Here is a 24,263-nt window from a genome sequence, read left to right on the forward strand (position 1 = left end):
AGTACAGTGACTTGTGACCAGAAGAAAAGAACAGGAACTCCAATCAGCTAAACTCCATGGCTGGGAAAACTGATTTCTTAGCACTGGCAATTCCAAGGCTCAGCGAGTCTGGCCTCCAAAACCCAGCGGAATGCAGCTTTAAAGGAATTTGCTCTCAGAAGAGCATGTCTCAACCTCCATTTTGAAAAATTGATGACTTTTCTTTCCATAACCCATTAAAGTGCTCAGGTCCCCAGAAAGGGCCTGAGTCTTTAGCCAAAATGTTTTCCTTCTAACACAGGGAAGGGGTGAGGGGCCACAGCCCAATTTAATCAAGCCCACTGGTCTTCCAGACACTGAAACTAGCAGATAGCCCCAAAAAGACAGCAGTCATTAAGAGAAAGAAATGGTTGTCATGAAATTTAACAGAACAGTATGAATGATAATAAAAACATACATTGAAAACTTGTAGTTAGTAAAGAGAACATAAGCCTCTTTTGGGGCAATAGAGACTATGTCCATTATTATTATTATAGATCTTCAAGAGATTACTATGTACAAGTTTATCTTTTCCTTTTAATAAAGCTCTTAAAAGCCATGGCAGAAAGTGTTCTATGTGACTGCCCAAGGTCAGCCCTTTAGACAATTGAGATAGCTTTCCTCCACGTCAACTCCAGGATTCACTTCTCTGGACAAAATTGGATGGCATTATCAAAGCAAAAAAATGAGATTGTTTCTCAAAGTGGAAAGCTTTGAAATAAAACACGCTTGGCAGTAATAGGTGAGAGACTGAGCGCATTCTGCTATCTGAGCATGTTTTAAAGGGCCCCAGTTTTGCAAGAAAAAAGCCATCAACAAAACTCCACTACAATCCAGTGTAAACCTGGATCTCCCTGTAGTGGGATTAGGTTACAAAAAAAAAACTGCATTTTGAGTATCTGATTTTGGTTAATATTTTAAGGAAACTAAAAATGCTCACTCTGAGCACTGACTAATGTACAGAATTGGTGAATCACTATATTGCATTATATTATACACCTGAAACTAATATAATACTGTGTGTTAATTACACTCGAATTTAAAATATAAAAATAAAAAGTGCTCATACTCTAAGCCTGAGATTGCACAAAGGCCTGTGAACAAAGAAGAAAAGGACATAGTACAGTCAGGGGTGAAAAACAGGAGGGAAAACGTCCCGGGAGAATCTACTCTGCCAGCCCTGTGGACAGCAGTGTGCTGGGCCTCTGTTACTCCAGTCTGTAAGAGTGGTTCAAATATCCTGGAGGGTGACTGTCATCAAGAATGTATAGAAACTATGATGATGGCTTCCTCTCTGTGGCTTTTCCCAGTAATTCATGGGCTATAAGAGGAACCTGTTTTAGAATCTGTGGATCCTTCTTGTTAACAGCAATTAGTCACGTAGGTTTTCTGGCAAATTGATTGCTAGGATACATGGGGTGAAGCAATACCAACTGGTGGATTCTGATGAACTTGAGCAGAAGACAGAAAAGGGAGCAGGAGAGAAAGGAAGGCTATGGGGTAGTCAAGAGATTGAGGGCAAGACTAAGAAACCAGGCCACGGAAAGGGCAGGGGCGGGGGGCATCTGAGCAGCCAGCAGCAGGAACAGACATTCTTTGCGAGAGACGTCCATCTCAGGCACTAGCTTGCTGATGATTTGGCTCCAAACAACATTCCTAAGAGAGACTCTTCGTGTCCCGGCCTAAACACTGGGAGGGAGGGCCTTTTGATTGCGAAGCCTGTGAAGATGGGAGGGAATGAGGGAGGAGTAGCTGGCATTGGTGGTCTTAGCTTTAGTCTGCCAGATCCACCTCACTGGATGGCACTGACACTCTCGCCTCTTCCTGGTTCTCTTTCAGTCATCAAGGAAGTTCTTTCCCATCACGTTCTTCGGCTCCATCACCTGGATTGCTGTATTCTCTTACTTGATGGTGTGGTGGGCACACCAGGTAAGACCTTAATCGTAACACTCATCCGCCTGGTTCTTCTTGTGGTTGCCAAATGGTTAATCAGTGTGTTTGCTTTTGGAAAGTGTCAGAATCGTACTGTGTCTGACAAGGTACATATTCCAGGACTAAAAGAATTTTACTCCACTCACCTTTCCCATCCCTCCTGGCCTTTTCCTGTAGCATGGAGTCAAATCAGCAGAACCCTGGACAGCCATGTGGAAGACGGCACCCTATCTCTTCTTGCCCCCTGCAACCTGAATCCAGGCCTACCCAGGTCTGGGAGGAATGTCAGGTTTTGCCTGACTCCGTGATGCTTACTTCCTCTTGGGCAGCCACTCACCTCGTGCTCTCACCAGCCTTTCCGATTGGCTGTAGGAACAGAACTGGAGACAAAATGGTCTCTTCCTTGAACCTCTGTTCACTATAATGATGATGCATTTTGCTTTTACCACTTTTAACCCCGTACCAGTTATAGTGTCCATCACAAGAATAAACGCTCAGGAATTGTTTGTTGTCACACACATATGAAAGAATGAAATGCAAAAGTTTTACATTCTCAGAGATGACAGTGGTAAACGTTGATTGAACGTGTACCAGATGCTGGATAATTCACATCCCTTCATCCTTGTGACTTGACAGTCACCCTGTACATAGGCACAAATCCTATCAAGGAGATGCTAATATTAACCACATTTGTAGAGCAAGGAGTTACGCTTAGAGCTAATAAGAAAACAGCTCGGGATCATATAGGTAGTAAATAGCAGAACTGAGATTATAACCCAGGGCTCTGACACTCCAGAACTCATGCTTTTAATCTCTATTATAAACTACACAAATTTCAAACTTCCCACTTGTATTCTTTGTTTAATACAGTCTTAAAATTATTATACTTGTTAGCATAAATAAAATATAGCAATTTGAAATAAGGAAACGTGAGAACATACACGGATATATCAAAAATGGTGCTAAAATAATTGTTTTTTGATATGCCAGAATAAATGAGCTTAGACCTTTACCTCACACCGTACTCAAAAGTTAACTCAAAGCGGATCATCGTTCTACGTGCAAGTGCCAAAACTATCAAATGTCTAGAAGAAAGCAGAAAATCTACATGACCATGGGTTAGACAAAGAGTTCTGTGATATAATGCCCAAACATCCATAAAAGAAAAATCTAGTTAGTTAGACTTCATCAAAAGTAAAATTTATGCTTTTCAGAAAATACCACTTAAGTAATTAAAAGACAAACCCCAGACAGAGAGAAAATATTTACAAATTATATACATCTGATAAAGCACTTGTATCCAGGATATATAAAAATCTCTTAAAGCTCCATAATAGAAAGGCAGGGGGGCACCTGGCTGGCTCATTGGCAGAGCATATAACTCTTGATCTCAGGGTCATGAGTTCAAGCCCCACATTGGGCATGGAGCCTACTAAAAAAAAAAAAGAAAGAAAAGAAAGAAAGGCAAGCATCTACAGGCATCCTAATGTTTAAGATGGTCAAAACATTTGAAAGATATTTCATCAAAGAAGATATGCAAATGGATAATAAGCATAAGAAAACATGCTCGACATCATTATTCATTAGGGAAATGCAAATCAACACCACAAGGAGATGCCGCTTCACTCTCACCTAGGGTAGACATAATCAAAGAGACAGATAATAACAAGTATTGGAGATGATGTATAGAAATTGGGACCCTTATATATTGATGGCAAGAATGTAAAATAATGCAGCCACTTTAGAAAACAGTTTGGCAGGCCACAAAATGTTACACATAGAGTCATCATATGATCCAGTGGTTTCACTCCCTCTGTACCCAAGAGAAATGAAAACATCTACACAAAAATCTATATACACGTTTACAACAGCATTATTCATAATTGCCAAAAAGTGGAAACAACCCACATGTCCATCAACTGATGAATGAATACAAAAAATGTGGCCTATCCACACAATAGAACACTATTCCACAATAAAAAGGGATGAGGCATTAATACGTGCCACATGTGAATGAACCTCTAAAATATTATGCTAAATGAAAAATGATGGTCACAAAAGAGCACATGTTGTATAATTCCATTTATATGAAATGTATGAAAAGATCATATGTTGCATAATTCCATTTATATGAAATAGGCAAATCTATAGAGACAGAAAGTAGTTAATGGTTGCCTAGGGTTGGGGAGGTTGGAGGGAAATGGGTATGCTAATGGGTACGGGGTTTCTTGCTGGGATGATGAAAAAGTTCTAATTTTAAATTATGGTGATAGCTATTCAAGTCTATAAATATACTAGGATATTGAATACACACTTTAAGTAGATGAGTTTTAAGTTATGTGAATTATATCTCAATAGAGTTATCTAGAAATCAACACAAGATACCACTTCACAATCATTAGGATGGCTATAATTAAAAACACAGGCATATGTTGATGAGGATGTGGAGAAATAGGACTTCCAACTCCCGCTATCAGCACAGAGCTTGCTTGGGATTCTCTCCCTCTCTCTACCCCTCCCCCACACGCATCTGCACTCTCTCTCTCAAAATAAATAAATAAACTTAAAAAAAACTCACAGAACTATTCTTAAAGGGTGAGTTTTACTGAATGTAAAATTAGACTTTACTATATGTAAATTACACCTTAATTTAAAAAAAAAAGTACATACAACATCATTGAAAAAAAGCTGCTGGAAATGTCAGCTAATATACCCACTATTATTCCTACAAGATATTTTATATTATTCCTACCCTAGTTATTTTATGATGTTTGACTTCAGATTATTCTTCCAGGATATTTCCAAAACATTGTTGATCCTCAAAGAAGTTCTGCGTGGCCCAAAGTCATGATTTTCCGCATTCTTTGAAAGTCATTTGCCACCAAAACTGCATAGAAATCTTTGTAGAAGATGAGCCTCAGCCTCCAGATTTCCAGGCTAGAAGGACTCTTTGCCATTTATAACATGTAATGGCTTTTCATTCTGTAACTATTTTCATTCTTTAATGTACTGATAAAAGAGTGGTTTTTATTCTCTGTTTTCTAGATATTTCATCTTTTTCTAACTTTTTAATGATTATCTTAATTCCATACTCTTGCTTCCTTTTCATTCTTGTAGAAAAATGCAAACACAATGCCTAGAATAATATTACCAAAAGGGCCCAGAAATATAAAGTGCATAAAGAGAAACCTTACTTTCTAGTAATGAATGAGAAGTTTCTCTGTCTTTTCTCCTATAGAAATGCTTTTCTCTTTTAAGACATCCAGACATCTGATCAAAATAGCACATTCTGTTCTAAGAAGTTTGGCTCTAATTCTGCTGTTTGTACAGAATTTTTTGAGCTATAAAAGCCATAAAGATAACAAATACACCATTTGGTGCTCAACTATTTTGTTATCCACAGCCTTACCAACAATAAATGCTATTTAATATCTTTATTTAGCTACTGTTTAGCCAAAAATAAATGCCCCTTACATTAAATGCTTTATGCATATTTCCCCTTAGTTTTCGTTACTTTTTATTCTTTTTGTATCATGAAATTAGTAAATGTCCTGAGTGATGAAAACGTGGTTAAAATCCATCCTGCATCTAATAGGAGAAGTTAATTCCAAGAGTCAATACGACCCTGTGTCTCATTTAGCCAATGTGACATTGGCTCCTGAAACCAAGATAAGGAACTACATCATGCCATGTTCAGAGCAGCACTGGATTTGGATTCTGAGTGGCCCCATCGTTTATTTCAATTGGAAAACAAAGGAATTCCCAAGAGACTGCTGATATCCTTTCTAGCTCTAAACTTCTCTGATGATGCCAATTTGATCAGTGCTGTCCCATCTATGCACCGTACCTATCATCCTGCCTCTTGCTCATGGAAAACCAAAGTCAGTGAAATGTTCTTAAAATGTGCCTATGAAGACGCGTTGTCAGACAGCAAAAGTGCTTCTACAGCCGTGCAGATTCATCAAGAGTGTGACGTACAATAAAAAGTCTTCATTATTCTCATGATTTCCCACATTATGGACTGATGCCTACTAAACCAGCTTCTGTCTGAAGAGCCCAGAGCCAGAGCCCAATGGCTACAGGCTGATAAGTTGGAAAGGGAGAGGAGTAGTGCCTGAGTTATCATAGCTGATAGTTACTGAATATTTACTTGATACCTGACCCTTGCCATTTGCTCTGTATGCATCATCACATATAATCATCACAACGACTCTGAGGGTTGGATGTTATAATCCCCATTCTACACGTGAGAAAAACCCAGGCTCAGGACAGTTGGCAACCACGTACTAGGAGCAGCAGGCTAGGATTTGCACCCATGTGTCCCTCTATCCATCCAAGCCATCACTCTTAACCACACTACCATACCACCCCTCTGCAGTTTCTGCATTTTTTCTGCCTGTGGAGTCATTCAAACTTCAAATATAAACGTTGCTTTAAAATAACCACTGCTTTAGAACTCCCTCAGAGAATCACCCTGTTTATTGGGGGTGACAACCATTGACTCAGCATCTTCACAGTCTTTGAAAATGTTTCATTCAAGATCTAACTCAAAAAATAGGTCAGCAAGGAGAGTTTTGCTCAAATAGGGCACTCCTGTGTAGAACTCTTATTTAATTTTTTTTCTAGGAGAATCAGCAGAAAACACGCTAGGGAAATCACCTAAGTACGTAGATGGATTTATTTATTCAGCAAATAGGTGTTGAGAGACTACTAAATACAGGCTATGTTCTGTGGATTAAGGAGACCGTAGTGATCAAAGTAGGAATTCTGCTTGCATGGAACCTCCTTTCTGATGGAGAGCAGTGAATCTTTGCTCTGTGAGGTCAGGATAAACTAGTTCAGCTAGCCAGGCTCTAGAGCAGGCGTGACCACCAAAACAAAAATAGCTCCCAACTATGCTTTTAAGTTCATGGAAACTAAGCTATTACTTACAAATCACAAAAGGTATTTTGAAATGAGTATATCCTAGGGGCGCCTGGCTAGCTCAGTCAAAAGAGTATGCAACCCTTGATCTCGGGGTCATGAGTTCAAGCCCCATGTTGGATGTAGAGATTATTTGAATAAAATTTTTAAAAAAGAAAGAAAGGGTCACCTGCATGGTTCAGTCAGTTAAACGTCCAACTTCCACTCAGGTCATGATCTCAAAGTTCATGGGTTTGAGCCCCACGTCCCGCTCTGTGCTGACAGCCTGGAGCCTGCTTCAGATTCTGTGTCTCCCTCTCTCTCTGCCCCTCCCCTGCTCGTGCTCTGTCTTTTCCTCTCTTTCAAAAATAAATAATAAACATTAAAAAAAATTTTTTAAAGAAATAAATGAATTTATTCTATTCCCTAAAAACCCTTATTCTTGCATGCTACTCTGGCCTTCTGCATTTTTTTCAAAAAATGATGAATGTCATAGATTAGGCCATTGAAAACCAAACTGAAGGCACTATCTTAAAAGTTTCAGAACTGCAGTTCACCAACTCCAGAAAATACATAGAGCTTTTAAAAGTCCCGGGAAGACAAAAAAATTTGCTCAAGAGGATGTAGGAGCCTCCATCTGAGACTAGACCAACTGTCCAAAATAGACTTCATCAGTGTTAAAAGGCAAAGACCAAAATAAAACATAATAACCATCCCCCATCATTTTTCAGTAATGATGTACTATTTGCAAAGGGATTTTCCACAAATGATCATTTAGTCCTCCCAACCACCTTGTAAGGTAGGTACTATCATCCCTGCTTTAAGCATAAGAAAGCAAGGATTGAAGACATTATACAATTGGTTAAGTTAATGATGGGTTAAATTCTTAACAAATGCCAGAGCCGGGTCTTGGACTTCTGATTCTGTAACTGATGGTTTCTCCACAGTTGCCTTCCTGATTTACAGTTGTGTGTTACCAAGCCCCAAAACACCCCAAATCAAGTTTCCCATGGAAGTAATAGTCTGAAAGTGTTCAAGAGTGGGTTACAGACACTAGGAGATGTCAAAGAAAAAATGGGAACCCTGGATGTCAGTCCTTAACCTTCAGTTGTTAATCCAAAGGCAAATCGCTACAGGATTTGGTACCATTGTCAGCCCCTGGCCTCTGGAGCCAATGGCCAGTTGGCTTTTATCACTCTCTTCTGCCTCCCTTGCACAGAATTATTAGATACCATATAATGACTGCACTCAAGCCCTCTATAGCTCTTTCTTGAGATTATCTGTTTAACCCTGGTGCGAAAATTCCTGATCTCTTGGGTCTAAATATGATTAAAGTGTGAACTCCTCTATGGCAGTGATTGTGGCTTACTCTTTTTTATCATCTCATCACTCTGCACAGCATGGATAGGAATTCATCAGAAGGGAGTTGCACTGAAATGTGGGTTTGATGGTTTGGTGACTTCAGACACTCACATGTGTCCCTGCCATTACATTTAGGTTGGCGAGACAATTGGCATTAGTGAAGAGATTATGGGCCTGACCATCTTGGCTGCTGGAACCTCCATCCCTGATCTTATCACCAGTGTCATAGTGGCCCGGAAGGGGCTTGGGGACATGGCTGTGTCCAGCTCTGTTGGAAGCAACATTTTTGACATCACTGTAGGGTGAGTAGAGATAGTTTTATGAAGGTGCACACACCAGCTCTATTGCTGTCTTTGTTCTCTGAGAGGCTGTGGAGATAAAACCAGGATCTTTGAGCCCAAAACTCACCAATACCAGTAGAAAGTAATGGGAGTACCATTCAAGTTCACTAACTCCATTTTCAATTTTCAGAGACCTTAATGAAGAATAAGTTATCCCTAGATAGGCAGAAACACACGCCAGGTACAAAGTGGATGTTGTAAGAAATACTTTAAGAATTTTGCTTATATAACGGCGTTGGCTACAAGTTATGAATATTCAGCATTCAGGTATGATGGAGACAGTTTTACTACATTTTTTTCCCATATCCTAATTCTAATTAAAGTCCCCACCAGCCTCGGGTGAGATTTGGATTATAAAACAGATTGGAACAAGCAAAAATACCCCATCTCCTTCTTTGGAAAATGCTGGCAGGTTTGGCGTTATCATTTATGTATGCTGCTGATAAAGATATTCTAAGTTTTTTGAAAGTCAGAAGATGAGATCTGTTCTTACGGTTAAGCAAATGGTAGTTCCCAATATGAATAATCTCTAAAGCAGATCAGATTGGGGTGGGATGCTCTTATCTCTGTCATGTCATTTAACTTGTCAGAAGTAAAAGTAGTCTGATGCATAACCCTGAATGAGAGAGAACCCCTGAGAAGGTAAGACATTGGGGTGTTTTCCTTCTGTTCCCAGAACTGGGCTCTTGACACTTGAATTTAGAAACTCACTAAAATGGATCTGCTGTTTCATTGAACGTCTTGAATATCGTTCTCTCTTGTATCTTTGCATTACCCGTGTTTTTCACTCAGTGTCTACTTTGTGCACTGTAAGTACATTTTTATCCACTTAAGCCAGACAATGATCCTGTGGCATATGTATGATGATCCCCCATTTTTCAGGCCAGGCAGCTGAAAAGCACAGAGTTCACAAAGCTAGTAAGTGAGACAGCTGGGATTTGGACAATGTGTCTCTCAGCCACAACACTGTCTGCATTAAACCCTGCCCTGAGCTCCCCCTGCCTTAACCACCTTTGAATTCCAAAGGTGCCCTCTGCTGCCATTATTTCCTTCCTTTGCAGGCCCCTCTCACATGAGATTTGTCCCTGCTTGTCTGCCTGGAAAACTCCAACTTACCCTACCAATGTCAACTCAAATCTCAGCTTTCCTCATTCCCTTGGGCCTGACCAGGGGGCTCCTGCTCCTGTGTACTCTCTGAACATTGTACTCTTGTCATGGTCACATTTATCAGTCTGCCCACTAGACTGTGAACTGCTCAAGAGCAACAGCTCCCCAGAGCCTAATACGATGCCTAATGCATGGTGGTGCCTTGACAGACGTTTGCAGACTGAATGAATGAATGTGTGACGGATGCCTTAAAAGGTGTATGTTTTAAAGGAAGGGCGTCTCTAGTAGAAAGTGTTTCTTAGTTCCACTGCTTACACATTTAGACTAGTTTTCTTGGTCAGTCTCTTCTAAGAAGGAAAATAAGATGTGCTATAGTACGAAGGGAGAAAATCTTACAAGTAGGGAAAAATTATTGGACGTTTTTGTCATGTTGGAGAAAATCTTACAAGTAGGGAAAAATTATAGGACGTTTTTGTCATGTTTTTGAAAAATAAGTAGTCTAGGGAATTGCAAGATGTTTTTTGTTCACTGTTCTTAAATTGGATATATAGTAACAGGTTAGATGAAGGTTTCAAGATACCCCCTAACCCTACTACCCAGAAGCAACATTTAATTTTTGTATGTTCTCTTCCAAATATTTCACAAAGTTTTCCAAGTCAATATTCAGTTTTGTCCTTTTGGAGGGCTTTTGTTTTTCTATTTCAAAGCCGTTTATGCCTGGCACAAAGTAGGCATCTATTATTCAATTAGTAAATCAGCTATTTTTCTAGGTTCTTTTATAACCCTCATAAATAACATTTTATCACTTCACAATATTTCATGTTGTTGGTTTTCAGTTTAGCCATTATTTTTTGTTTTTTTCCAATTTTCTGCTATGATGGGTGTTTTCATGAAGACCTTTATGCGGAAAATATCATTTAGCTATTTTTATTAGGATAAACTCCTTCAAGAAATATTAATGAATTAAAGATTATGAGCATTTTAATGGCTGTTGATGTATATTTTTTAAAAAGTCCTTTCTCAAGACTTTATACCAATTTATGAACTTGTTAGCAATATATTGAATATAAAAGGTATTTCATAGTCTTATTGGCATTTTCTCTATGCTTATAATATTAATATATACTCATGGTAAAGGATTGAGTAAATACATATAGAGCATAAATAAAAATCAATGATCATTCACCACCCTGCTTTAGTTCATATATAGTTTACATTGCTGAAAATGCATTGCTATTTTTATGTGCATCCTTCATTTTAACCGTAGAATCATATCATGAGTATTTGCCTACATCATTATAAGCGTATGATTTTTAATGGCTACATAACATTAACTTGGCTTAATAGTTCGCTATTTAACTAGTTTTTTGTTATTGGAGATTAAATTTTTCACTCCTCAAAACAACACTGAAATGATCATTTTTCTGCATGAAGTTATATCTGCCTTTCAGATATTTCTTATGCTTGATCCCTGGCGATAGAATCTATAGGTCAAAAGGCATGAACAAAATGTAATTTTTTACTACAAAGGGCTTCTACCTATTTGTAGTGCCGTCAAGCACAACTTCACGGGAACTGGGTTTGTATGTGTGCCTGTCTCGCTTAATAAGAATACGATGGCTTTGGTCTTTTTCTTCCTAAGAGAATGCAGGGGTGGAAGAAGCACTCCCCAGGACAAATTCCTAGTGGGGGTTTTCATTTTTAAGCACTCCAACCAACACACACACCCCCACTCCCACTTTTCCCGACTTTCCATCACTGACGGGAGGATGCCAGGGCTGCCCCCTCCTGCCGAAAGCTGGAACTGCACCATGTTCCCTGAACTGGCCTGTGGAGCCCCTCCCCTTCTGACATCTTCGTAAAGTGAGCACCTCCAAACCAGGCTGTAGTGGGCAAACCACCTGTACTGACTACTGTGGGGCAGTTGTATCGATCACTTCACCTTGGCCCAGGTTAACATATGTACCCAGATGGGGGCCTGCGTGCACCAGGCTCTGGGTATTCAAAGTTACACAACTCGTGGGCTCTGCCTTCACATGCTCTCTCCAACTGAGGAGACCAGATGTGTAAACTCACTACCCCTTTCATCTCATTATTTCTCTCAAGATATCTTCTTTTCCTTTGGAGAACGTTGTGTTTCACCTCTTCTTCCATATCCCTGAGGTCAGGCCAAAACTGAATCTCCCTTAGCCAAAGGCTAAGGCTCTGTAGCAGCCTCACCCAGCTGGGTGGCTGGGTCCTTGTTTCCCCAGCCAGCGTTCCATCATTAGGCTCAATGGATAAAACTGCGTCTCACTCGGCCACCTGGAGAGGCCCAGGCAACATGAGTCCCATGTTTTCGGCCATTTTTCTCTTGCTCAGAGTCCTAACTCACTCTCAGGGATGCACCTGGCCATTAGCTTTTCTGATGTCTTCCAGAGTTGCCACTCTGGACGGAAAACAAAAGATGTTACCAGATTTTTAAAAGTCAAATGCCAAGGGAGAAAACAGCTTTTTAAAAATCACATCACAAATGTAAGAAACCGTCTTCCTCAAATATTTCAGGAAGACCACTTCTTAGTGAAACGGTAGTCCCATCTTTTCCAGAATAAACCTCAGACAGCTATATTGTATCATGTATCATTTTTCACTTGCGTTAGATCAGTTGAGTCAGTGCTATTCTCTGTCTCCATTCCTAAAAATAATGTTGCCATTTTCACCACTGATGTCTATGCCTTTTCTCCATTTGTATTTTCCTTCTCCTGCCCTGTACAGATCTTCCAGTCCACCTTTTCGGGGGCTGAGAGCAATTTGAATCTAACTAGGAAAGAAACACCCAATTATTTCAGATCACATCCAGAAATCACCCGCAGTGGTCACAGCTCCGAGCTTACTCAGCTATAGAACAAATTCCCTCTTCTCCCTAATTCAGTCAGGAAGTAGATACAGGTTTCTGAAGTTCACGTGACTTATGTGATTTCCTGGGCCAACCGCACACAAGGCATAGTGAACCCAAAAAGACACCCTTTTCAGATTATGGATTCCAGGAAGCTGATGCTGTGTCCTGTGCCTTCTTCAACGTGTCTGACTGCTACCCCCGTCTTTCCTCACAGGCTTCCACTGCCCTGGCTCCTATATACCATCATTCACAGGTTCCAACCAGTGGCTGTCAGCAGCAATGGCCTCTTCTGTGCCATTGTCCTCCTCTTCATCATGCTGCTCTTCGTCATCCTCTCCATTGCCCTCTGCAAATGGCGGATGAACAAAGTGCTGGGCTTCATCATGTTCGGCCTCTACTTTGTGTTCCTGGTGGTCAGCGTCCTCCTAGAAGACAGAATTCTTGTGTGCCCTGTTTCCATCTAGTAGGAAAAGCCATATCCTGAACCAACAGCGTGGATGGCCCCTCCCTGCCCTGGGTTCTAGGCTCCTTGACCTCTCCAGAAGAGGCAGCTGGCACACAGCCGTGGGCCTTTCAGAGCGTCCCTCCCTAGCGGATTTGGGGATGGATGGATTTACACTGGGCCCACTCATTTCACGAGCTGCTGCCAACCTTGCCTACTGAAACAGCTCCACGCAAGAACTGTCCTTTTTGGGGCTTCTCTCCGATTCACCACTGACAGGTACTCCTCGCTGGTCGGAGGTACATTCATTGTAATGATGCAAACAATGACAGAGGCTCTCTCTATATACACATACAAAATATACAAATTATAAATAGATGCACATGAACATACCCCCGCCTGCTCCTGTATTATACCTCTCCTTTCATACCTATAGAGTCATACATACCTGTATACAAACACAAAGAAAGAAAAATTTTATATATATATATATATTTTATATATATATATATATAAAATCATCACATATATATATAAATACAAATGCATCTTTTCAGGGATAGCTCTAGTATATTTATAGCACCTATTTGAAGAGGGGCATCAACCTTCAGTCTGAGCTCTACCTCTTAAGTACAAGAGGTAAACTAATAGAATCATTGCTGTGACCTTCAGCCTACCTTGGACTTATTGGGATCCTGCCGGGCAACGTGGATGTTTTAGAGGAATATGTTGCAGGAGGGAGGGCTTGGTGGAGAGGGTCTGTAGGGACCTTGAGCTGAGACCTCCAAAACATTCCCACCAGCCAAACAGTGAAGACTATTTGCCCACCCCTGCTGGGCACGCTGACCAAAACCCATGGGGCCACTTGGGACAGACAGAGGTAAAACCCAGACTGGGTGGATATTGCTTTGGAGGCAGGGGAGAGGTTACCAGGGTTGGGGTTTTTTGGATTTTTTTTATATATATTGCCCCAGCATGCAAGTAGAAAATGTAACTGCAAACCAAATTAGTGCTCTCCTAGGACAACGAGACTATATAAACTGAACCTATATTGTTCTAATGCATGTCCCATTATCATCAAAAGGGGGGGCAGATTTAACTGTGATTGTCATTTAAGTGTATTTTGATGCTAAGGGCTCACATATCATCAAAATGCCTGCCAAGAGAGCCTGGGACAGGTGATAAGAAATATCATCCAGTAGAGGGGCTCAATGGAACTTGCCACCTAATGGGAATATAAGGGCATGGTTCTTTAAAGCATCTTCCAGTGCGGTTCACAAAGGGCTTCAGTGTCTAAAGAAATTATTATTCCTGCAATAGAAATAAACAATCTAATCTATAATGCTTGGGTTGAGGCAGCTTAGAGATGTTTGGAAAGGCATCTGTGCACCCCGTGCGCTGAGGAAGGTTTCTGAGGCCTATGTTTAGCGGTGCCAGGACGAGGGGGTGGGTAGAGCCCAGGCAAAACCTGCGTTTCTCCCTCCATCGAGACCCTACGTGGGACTCTTGCTGGCTTAGAGAGTCCACCGAAGATGTCTTCATGCTGGCCTCAAGCCAGTCACTCCAAGGTTTTGATCTCCTGATTTTGCCAGCATTCACACGACATTTTCATTTCGTTCACTCCATGCCCCCAAATTCTGTTTGATACCTTGTATGATTTCTCAGATCTGTGTCAATAGAAAATAAAACTGTCAGGGGGAAAAAAAGGCAAACTGAAATCGATGAGAAAATATAGATTTTCATGTCTCCAAGTCATGCTTTCCTTATAATCAGTTGAAAAAGGAAGTAGAGGATGGCCCATTATTCTGTACCCACCTTCCATCTCAGCTGGGACACACTACACACGACATGTGTTCTTGTCTCTGGTTTACCATGTCCCTGATACCTGCTATGATCCTGTCGTGAGCACATACCTCCTAACACAGACAGGATGCAGAACTCACAACCAAATAGAGAGGAAGGGAGACCTGACAGCCCCAGATCAGGCTCAGTATTCCTTCCACAGAACCCCAGCTCACTCCACAGAGCATGGCAGTAACAGGCAGTGTCCCTCATTGCTCTTCGCCCCCAAGCGAAAAGCACTTCTGAGTGGAGGCTCACGTGAGAAAAACAAGAAATCAAGATGGCTGCCACACAGGAGGTGAGACTTCGAGTCTCTCCAACTTTGCCAAGTCAGGTGTTCAGTTGTGTCAGAAAAACCTGCGTCTCCTTCATCAAGGGCAGGATGTTGTATTGAGGCAAGAATTTGTGCTATTTCCTTAGGGTGAAAGAGAATGGGTGAGTGAACTTCTTGTTCAAAACTGTGGTTGGTTTCCCGGTGCATTACTTGAAGGGGAGCAAACTGGGTCCTTGCGTGAGTTACGTTTTATTGGCTGGTCTGTTATTCAAAAGAAGGTTTGAGTAGGGGACTGTAACTCAACTGCACATAAACTATGTGAAACCAAAAAGGACAAGGGAGACCCACCACGGCCCTGTTCTTGGGCCGGCACTTACTAATGTCCCCTGCCTCCTCACTCCCTCCCATTCATTCCCAGCTCACAGTGAAGACCCATCCAGGCAGCCACAGAGCATTTTACTTGTATGGGGCTCCATTCCAGAGGAGGTGTTGTGGTCATTGATGACAAGTTGCACTTGAAAAGACCATGCTTCCCAGCCCATTCCCACCCCTGTGACGTGCACTGAGCACAATGTACGACAAGCAGTGTTCCCTGGCTGGCTGGTGTGCAGGCACCCTTCCCCTGCCACTGCCTGACCCAAGCATGTGTCTGTGGGGTGATGTGTTGGGCCAGGGCAAATCCAGAGAGCAGTGTATAGAATGCAGCAGTGAATCTTTAAAAACAATCAAACCACTAACGTAATTATGAGAAAGAACTTTCCTGAGCAGGTCACCTCCAACACTTCCCCTGCATGTCTGTGCATATACTTATATAAATACGTCTTTACGCCACATCTATACGTACACAGTCACGTCGTCATTTACATCATCAGCCTCTGACCCAGTCACCTTCAGGATTCAAAAGCAGGGCACATCAAGTTTGTCATAGTGAAGGAAAAGGAAAGTCACGCACACCAACACCCAAAGGGAACATTTCTTCCTGATCTTGTAAGACTTGTTCTGTGCACGTGTACATGCGAACCTACACATACGCTCCCTTCCCATATATTTTCCCACCTCAAGAGTATACAGTTATATACAGCCTATGGAAATGGCCAGCCATACATAACCCTCATGCTGATGTAGAGGCAAAGAATACACAACAGAAAAACTTAGACCCTAGATTTTCTTTACTTTCTTGTAGCAAGGTATATAAAGTAATATCAAAAATTCCAAAGCCAACTTCTTACTTCTCAATCCAAAATATACAAGCTGGGGGACCTGGGGAGCTCAGTCAGTTAAGCATCTGACTCTTGATTTCTGCTCAGGACATGATCTCATGGTTTTGGGGATCAAGCCCCGTGTTGTGCTCAGCACTGACAGCCCAGAGCCTGCTTGGGATTCTCTCTCCATCTCTCTCTAACCCTCCCTCGCTCACACACATGCACTCGCACGCACGCTGCCTCAAAAATAAACATTTAAAAACAAATAAACAAGCTGTACCAAAATGGTTCCATTTAGCCACAGCAAACCAAGCAGGTGTTGTTTGCTGTCACCTCCCCTGTCGCTGTTGGCAGCACCTGCACAGGAGAGCAACCTGGCTCAAACTGAGAATGCCCAGATAGAACCTTCTAAAGTGCATCTGGAAATGCCCGTGCTAAATCCAGCTGCCCTCTGATCGTGACTAACTCCTGACGAATTGAAGCTGGAGATTAGATGGTGTTTATGCAGTGCTCCAGGACCTAAGCTAAGCCCAGCGGTGACAGATCGGGAAGACACAGTCCATGTGCACAGTCTAAGGGGTAGGGCTGTTTATCAATTTAGCAGATGCAGCAGCCTATGCTACAGCCTTGCCCAGAAGATTATAAAAAGAGGCAGGGACTGATTCATATTCAGGGAAAATGCTTTGTAAGGCTTCTAACAGGTGTCACCTGACAGGGGCCATTATAATTTATTTTCTAGGAAAGACATGAATCAGGTGGTTTGGAGGCCTTTCAGCAAAACACAGCTGCCTCACTGATGAGACATTTGATAATATTAATGTACATCCATTCCTGGGCAGGGAGAGGGTTGGCAAACTCTCCACCAAAGCTCACAGCTCTTTCACTCCTCTGCAGCAGGGAGATGGGAGATGAGCTGTAAGGGAAGCCCCCCTCCCACACCACCTTAACCGAGAGCTGGCCAAGGAAATGACAACAGATAGAGAGCTGCTGGCCAGAGAGGCAGTTGGAGAGATGGGACTTGCGTTAAATGCTCAGCTGAAATTCCTGGGTTGGAACACGCAACGAGTCTGATGACCCATCTGAATGCAAGCATTTCAGGAAACTTCGGGATGCTTTCTTCCCTACACCTACCAACACACACACATGTGCGCACACATGCACGCACAAGATTATGAGGATGCACCTGGGCAGGTTGCTACTCCAGTAATTCAGTGGCCATATTATAAGTGGCAGCTCTATTCCAGAAGAAATAAAGGGTAACTGTCCTCAGGGTGATTTCTGGGGGAAATCAGCTAATCTCCTGAAGGCTTGATACAGAAGCTAATGCTCATTCTCGCTAAGCCAGATCTAACGTAACCACCTGGCTTAATATTTTTAAAAGAAACGTCCTCAATTCCTGAAACTCCCTCAGCAATATTGTCTTTAATTAGTAAGAAAGAGCCTGCCATTAAAAGAGAATCAGTGCAAAAATGAAGCATAAGGAAAAGGAAGAGAGGAAAAATTAATTTACTACAATTCCCAAGAGAAGAGTGTCACATTGATATATGTCCCCATGTAATTTAAAATAATTACAGGGGTGCCTGGGTGGCTCAGTCGGTTAAGCATCCAACTTTGGCTCAGGTCATGATCTCACATTTGTGAGTTCGAATCCCATATCGGACTCTGTGCTAATGGCACACAGCCTGCCTGGGATTCTCTCTCTCCCTCTGTCTCTGCCTCTACCCCACTTGCTCTCTCTCAAAATAAGTAAAAATAAACTTTAAATAAAAATAAAATCATAAATTTCAGGCTTTTTCCAGCCAATTACAAGAATCTGCATAGAGTCCCAGATAAAAATATTTTCTCTTCTCAAGAAGGCTTTGGTAATGTGCCCCTGCTCCACTGGCTATTTAAGCTTAGCTCCTTGCCTCTATCTCTTTGGGTCTCTTTTTTAATTTCACAGCTCCATATTCTTTGAACTATGTAGCAAACAAGAAAAGCAATAAAACACCCTCACCACCAGCTAAACTCTGTTACTTATCATTACAACACCAAAGTGTTTGTTGCAACAGGGAGTTTTGAAACTGCATAGGCTGTGATCACAAGCAGAATTTAGGCATCTGTACAAATCAAAGGTGCACTCATATCTGGTATGGAAGTAAGACATCTTTCCACCCAGACACCGCCCTCCAAACACTGTCTGTGCTGCCATTTTACATGCCTTCCTCACCCAGAGGGGATCAGCCTTGCTCAGAATCACCTGAAGTCCACAGTGGTCTTTCATCTGACGAGTGAAAGTTTTCTCTAGAAAAAAAAAGAAAAGAAAGAGCTAGAAACAACAAGTGAACCCTCAAGTCAGCCAGGTTTTTAGAGACAAAAATGAGCCTATAATTAGAGACAACTATGTTCAAATTAGTGTACAAAGGAGACTGTGCGGAACCACCAAATTAAGCCAAAGAACTTTCACGAAATGATTGGTTGACAGACTGGAAAACCTTAAAGAATTTTTTTAAAACACATAAATACCTAAGTCTGAAAGAGTTCCGTGGAATACACATTGAGTTTGCCAAAGATTTAATTCTGTTAAGAGAGTTTGTCCGACCTATCACCCTAGCTAAAAGGACAGTTCTTTCATAGGAGAGGGGTCCTAGCATCAAAGTTTCTGGTGGAAACAGGTTTCATCAACTGTTAACATTAACAACCAGCAGGTTAAGTCATCAACTGGTTAGGCTAGGGTTAACCTATGTCTTTTCTTTGGGGCAGAAAGGAACTGCATCTGGGCATTCTTCACTGTGTACCCCTGACATAGTTGGGAGTCTCCACTATGTGACCCTTATCTGTTTTCATCGAAAGTATTTTTAGAGTTTTATGTCAGAGTCCTAATTTCCTAAACCTCTTACACTTCTTCCCTACGAAGCCTTTGTAAATGCTTTATTTTGCTCCTAAATTATAGAACCTATGACTAATCATGACACAAGTAGGGCTGAATTACAGTCTCAAACCTAATGCTTCACTCCCTTTTTGTGGACCCTCTGTTACTCATACTTTGAGAAAGTCATATTTCATTGCTAATTCACATTGATCTCGTGTTTCCTATCACTTCTGTATCTTTTCTCCAAGACATTGAGATGAAGCCAGTGCGTTTCTCAGCCTGCCCCAATGCATTTGAATAGCCATCATTCCTACTGCGACCCGCTCTCCACTTGGCCTGGTTGAGTCTATGTCTGTTTGTTCCTAACACAACTTCCGGTTTTCAAGTCCAGGTTCGACCCAGCACTCCCTCCCCTTACCACCAAGCTCCCCAGTTTGCTTGCACTTGGCACAACTCTAAGGACCGTTTTCTCCATCTCCTCATAAATGTGAATATCCAAAAATGCTGGGCCCCTGCCCCCAAACAGTTTGTGTTGTGTAATTGATGACTTCTTGGTGGGTGGGGGGAATCCCTCCTGATTGCTACTAAAATGTGAACAGAATTCACAGCCATAAGAGAGCAGAGTCACAGAAATACCTTAAGAGCACCAGTAGGCCTTGATACCACAGGCACTAGCAGGCATTTGTCCAGTGTCCAGAAAAGCGTGAACACTGGGTGCGGCATTATCATGAGGCCTGGTGAGGTCACACTCGTGAGCCTCACCTTTAAAGTCATAATTCCACACTCACAAAGAACTCAGAGTCAGGGAGACACCACTGGAGATCATTCAGAATCTCTACCTGCATCGATTTACCAAAAGGAATTCACATTTTCACTCAAATAGGAAACAGGAGAAATGGTTGGACCTCCTCTGATCACCCAGTACTGCAGTGCATTTCCTTCCTTGTGTGTGAGGTTGGATCAGAATTGGGTGGTTGTTGGTTGGGTCCCGGCCCAGGAAAAGGGCTACAGTTCACCAAAAGATGGGCAGTTGCCTCTGCGTTCTCACTTACAGGGTTGGGTTGCATTTTCCTTTATAATGGATCCGTAAGTATCTAAGGCCTTGGGACTGACAGTTCTCTAAAACACTCAACACACTAACCGAAAGGGAATACTAATTTTTAAAATCATGTCACATGCACATACACAGGAATGAGTTAAGCCTGAATCCCTGAATTGAATAATTTTAAGGATAAAATGACATGCATGAATTAAGGATAGATAATTCCTTGCCATTTAATTAAACGAATCTCCAACTCATCAGGATAAAACTGAAGGACGATGGATGCCTTTTGGGTTTTTAATTTTTTAATATTGCACTTTATAGTACTTCATAAGAGACAACTGTCTTAATTAAAGCCATAAAATACCAATAATACATATATTCAGGGTTTCTGAATATAGTCAATCAATAAGCAGTCACGAGTCATTCCTGTTTTGTATCGTTTGTTGTAAATTGGAGTTTATCTGTTCTGTTTTTTATTGCATACAATTATTGCTCTAGACAATCCTAATCTGATAAATTTTAGGTGTGTACTTTAACGAAACTTTGCAAACAAAAGAAATTATTCATTTCACGACAGCATTCTTCATCTTGGAAGTAGCTTGTTACAGTTTCTTTAAATAGCAAGTGCTGAGACTATATTGAAAGTGTTTCTCTTTTTAAATTATAGATTTATTATTTTTCAGGAATCCATTTGTTATGTAAAGCAGGGTTCACCCACATGAAGAGTGAAATGGATAATTAGCAAATATATACCTGGGAAATTTAAAGTTTGTTTGAGTTTTTGTATAAATATAGGATGGACCTAAGAAGTTCCCTTATAAAAATGGCTAATATAGATACACAACTTGTCAATAATTTATTATGCCTAAGTTATCAACCTTCCTTGGGAGGACATATAAAATAACAGACTTCATCATGCATTCCCATTCCTCTAAAATACACAGGTTTTGAGCCGTATGGTAGACCACTTACCTATGTACCCAAAAGTCCCCACAACTAAAAACTAATATCTCACTTGATCACAACTTTCCATGTAATTTGAGTGAAAGCTAAAAGAATGACTTAAAAAGCACTCAGTGGCCAAGAAATACTCACCCTGAGTAACCTAAGTTGTCAATATAGAGTAAATGTGTCTATTGAATTGAACTACCCCATCAAGTTAATGCTTAAATGACCATCTGCCCTAAGATCAAGTATCTAGCCCTGGAGCCAATGATGTTCTTGTCAGGAACTGTTTTGTGGTCGCAGGATTTCTTCAAAGGGCAGGTACTCCAACCAGAAGAGAGAGGCTCTGTTGACATATAGCCTTGTTGAACCCTTCACACAAAGTCCATATTTGTGCCCTGCGTCTAGCCCAGGTTTCTCAGGTTTGAAAAAACTCCAGCAGCAAGAGCCTCTGTCTCCTAGCAATCTGCAGTCTCAAAGAACCAGAAGAAATTAAGAGTAGCAAAAGCTACCTTTCTGGGTTGGTGAAGTTGCTGCCTGCACTGAAGAAAAGATCAATTATACTTTTGTTCTTTGCATAGTGGTAAAACAGAGGAAATGTGGTCGATGCTGACCCCAACATCTTCCCTAGAACACATAAACTGTTTTTTGGACAGGTTACATTAAAAGTACCGGAATGCCATTTTTGTAAAGGATCTTTTTAGGGATAGATGTCATCTCCTGCTTCCTTTGTTTGCCTCCATTTTAAAGAAGCGTTTTATCCCCTGTCTTTACCCCAACAAGAAACCCACTGCTGTACTTCCAAATTATTTTTGGCACTTTCTGTGTGTTTTGTTTATTATGCGCAATTTTCACTGGATGACGAGATATATGGAGATTTTGCGTCAGTGTACTCTCTGTGGATATGTCTGTACATAGACGGAAAGCTATATTTATTTGTACATAGGCTGTTTGGAGCAATGTGTTTCTGTCACATGAACTTCACTTGATAAAGGGTGTTTCTTCTCTGTGTTCATGTTACACTTCCCACATCTTCGTGCTTCTACTACTGGTAATCAACTCCTAGGGTATCACTTTATGTAAGTAAGTCTCCTCGGTGTGGAAAAATAATAGTAATAAAATTATTGACTCAAGCAAAAGTGTCGTTTTTGGAATAATCCTTACGTTCAGCTAATCAGGACCCTAGGGTCTCAAGAAACAGATACATAGCCATAGAAGTTTCATTGCAGGGGTTCAAAGGAACAAAAGGCAAGCAGAACCTGCCGTTCATTATAACTACCGGTTACTGAAAGCTTACAGGTGTCATTTGAGCTTTCAAATATCTGACCGAACCTTGTACACTGAAAAGACTATTCTAACAATTGGATTTTTATTAATCCAACATATTGAAATTGTAAATTTAAAAGCCTAGTGTTCTCTAAGTCTTTAAGTTCAATTTGGAAGCATGTTATAAATCTAATATTTTATATAAAAATAAGAATTCACACTGTTTTGATTATACTCCATTAACTGATAAGTTTAAAAGAGTAAATGCTAAAGAGTTGACCTCACTTATGAATTAAATTCCCTCAGGCATTTTTAAAATGTTTTACATTTAACATGCCGAATTTTCTCAAATACTCCAAAAGCCTGACAGACTTACAAACCTAAGAAACAAAGCCTTACTATGCACTTCAGCAACTGTTATTAATCTATCAAACAAATGAAATATTATAAACCAGGTTTTCTTATACATTTAAATACTATTTACAAACAGTAAAAATCTACTATACCTTTAATATCATAAGTCTAATATAAATTAGATATAAATCCGATTATCTGATATGCCAGGTTTATTTAAAACGTCTTAAAACACAAATACATACAAAATATCCCAATGATTAGGGGCACCTGGGTGTCTGAGTTGGTTAAGCAGCCAGCTCTTGATTTCGGCTCAGGTCACAATCTTGGGGTTCATGACTTTGAGCCCCAAGTTGGCTCTGCACTGACAGTGGAGAGCCTGCTTGGGATTCTCTCTCTCCCTCTCTTTTTGCCCCTCCCTGGCTTGCACATGTGCTCGCTCTCTCTCTCTCTCAAAATAAATAAACATTTAAAAAATTTTTAAATCTATATAAATACCAATGCTTATAAAACTCATTCCTAAACCACACCAAAATATTACCGTTCTCAATTTGATTTACTTTATTATCTCTGTATTTTAATGTCACCTTCCCAGGCTTTAAAAAGTCACCCAGCTAATAAGCAAAACTACCATCTCTGGCAAGATAAGGTGACTGAGCCTGGGTCACAATAGCATTATTTATCATTTAGAGAGTGGACCTCGGAACATGATACATGATCCCTACATACTAGATGGTTCTTCTGGAGCCAGTGGTAATCATGTAGCACTCAGACTTTGAGTCAAATTCTGTTTCATGTCCATGGAGAGCCCGTTCCTCACCAAGCCCAAGACTTTCGGCTGGAGTTTAACTTTGCAATCCAAAGAACATCATTACCATTACTTTTTTTAATTTTTTTAAAGATGTTATTTATTTATTTATTTATTTATTTAGGGAGGGAGAGAGAGAGAGAGCATGAGTCAGGGAACCGCAGACAGAGAGGGGGAGAGAGAGAGAGAGAGAGAGAGAGAGAGAGAGAGGGAATCCCAAGCAGGCTCTGCATCTCTGTATCCTCGTTTTAATAAATGACTTTTGTAGCCCCACCTGAGTTACAGCCAGTTTTTCTATACCTTTGGATTATATTGGATTTCTATACCTTGGATTATATTCAACTATTCTATTGCTTAATTGGATTCTGCATTCTGTTCATAACTTTCTTGTCTATTCTGACATCAAATCCAAACATTTTGTTAACAATGGATGTGTCTGCACTAATGCTAAATGCTTTGTATACAACATTCCATTTAATCCTCCTAACAACTCATTGGGTTGGGTTCCACTATTATTCCCATTTTACAGGTAGAAGTATGAGGCCCAAAATAGTTAATAACATGTCCAAGGTCATACAGTGGGTGTCAGAATATTAAAATGAATCTGAATCCTTCTATTACCCAAATTTGTGCTCTCAAGCATTGCTTTTTACGTTTTTACATTAGCTACACCATTACACCAAATCCCAGGACT

General features: G+C 40.8%; 1 protein-coding gene across 2 annotated transcripts in view; it reads left to right on the top strand.

Moving 5' to 3' along the window:
* The window catches only part of SLC24A2 (solute carrier family 24 member 2), a 250,170-nt gene extending 227,900 nt beyond the window's left edge, over positions 1–22,270 (top strand). Inside the window, exons 8-10 of one of the 2 annotated variants that reach the window (XM_027047183.2) lie at positions 1,858–1,947; positions 8,350–8,516; positions 12,755–22,270. In XM_027047183.2, coding sequence (XP_026902984.1) covers positions 1,858–1,947; positions 8,350–8,516; positions 12,755–13,004 — 507 coding nt within the window. In that variant the 3' untranslated portion in view covers positions 13,005–22,270. The remainder of the gene's footprint in view (positions 1–1,857; positions 1,948–8,349; positions 8,517–12,754) is intronic. The other variant, XM_027047182.2, reaches the window with a different exon arrangement.
* The last annotated feature ends 1,993 nt before the right edge of the window (positions 22,271–24,263 follow it).

Source organism: Acinonyx jubatus, chromosome D4 (genome assembly GCF_027475565.1).
Source record: "Acinonyx jubatus isolate Ajub_Pintada_27869175 chromosome D4, VMU_Ajub_asm_v1.0, whole genome shotgun sequence".
NCBI lineage: Eukaryota > Metazoa > Chordata > Mammalia > Carnivora > Felidae > Acinonyx > Acinonyx jubatus.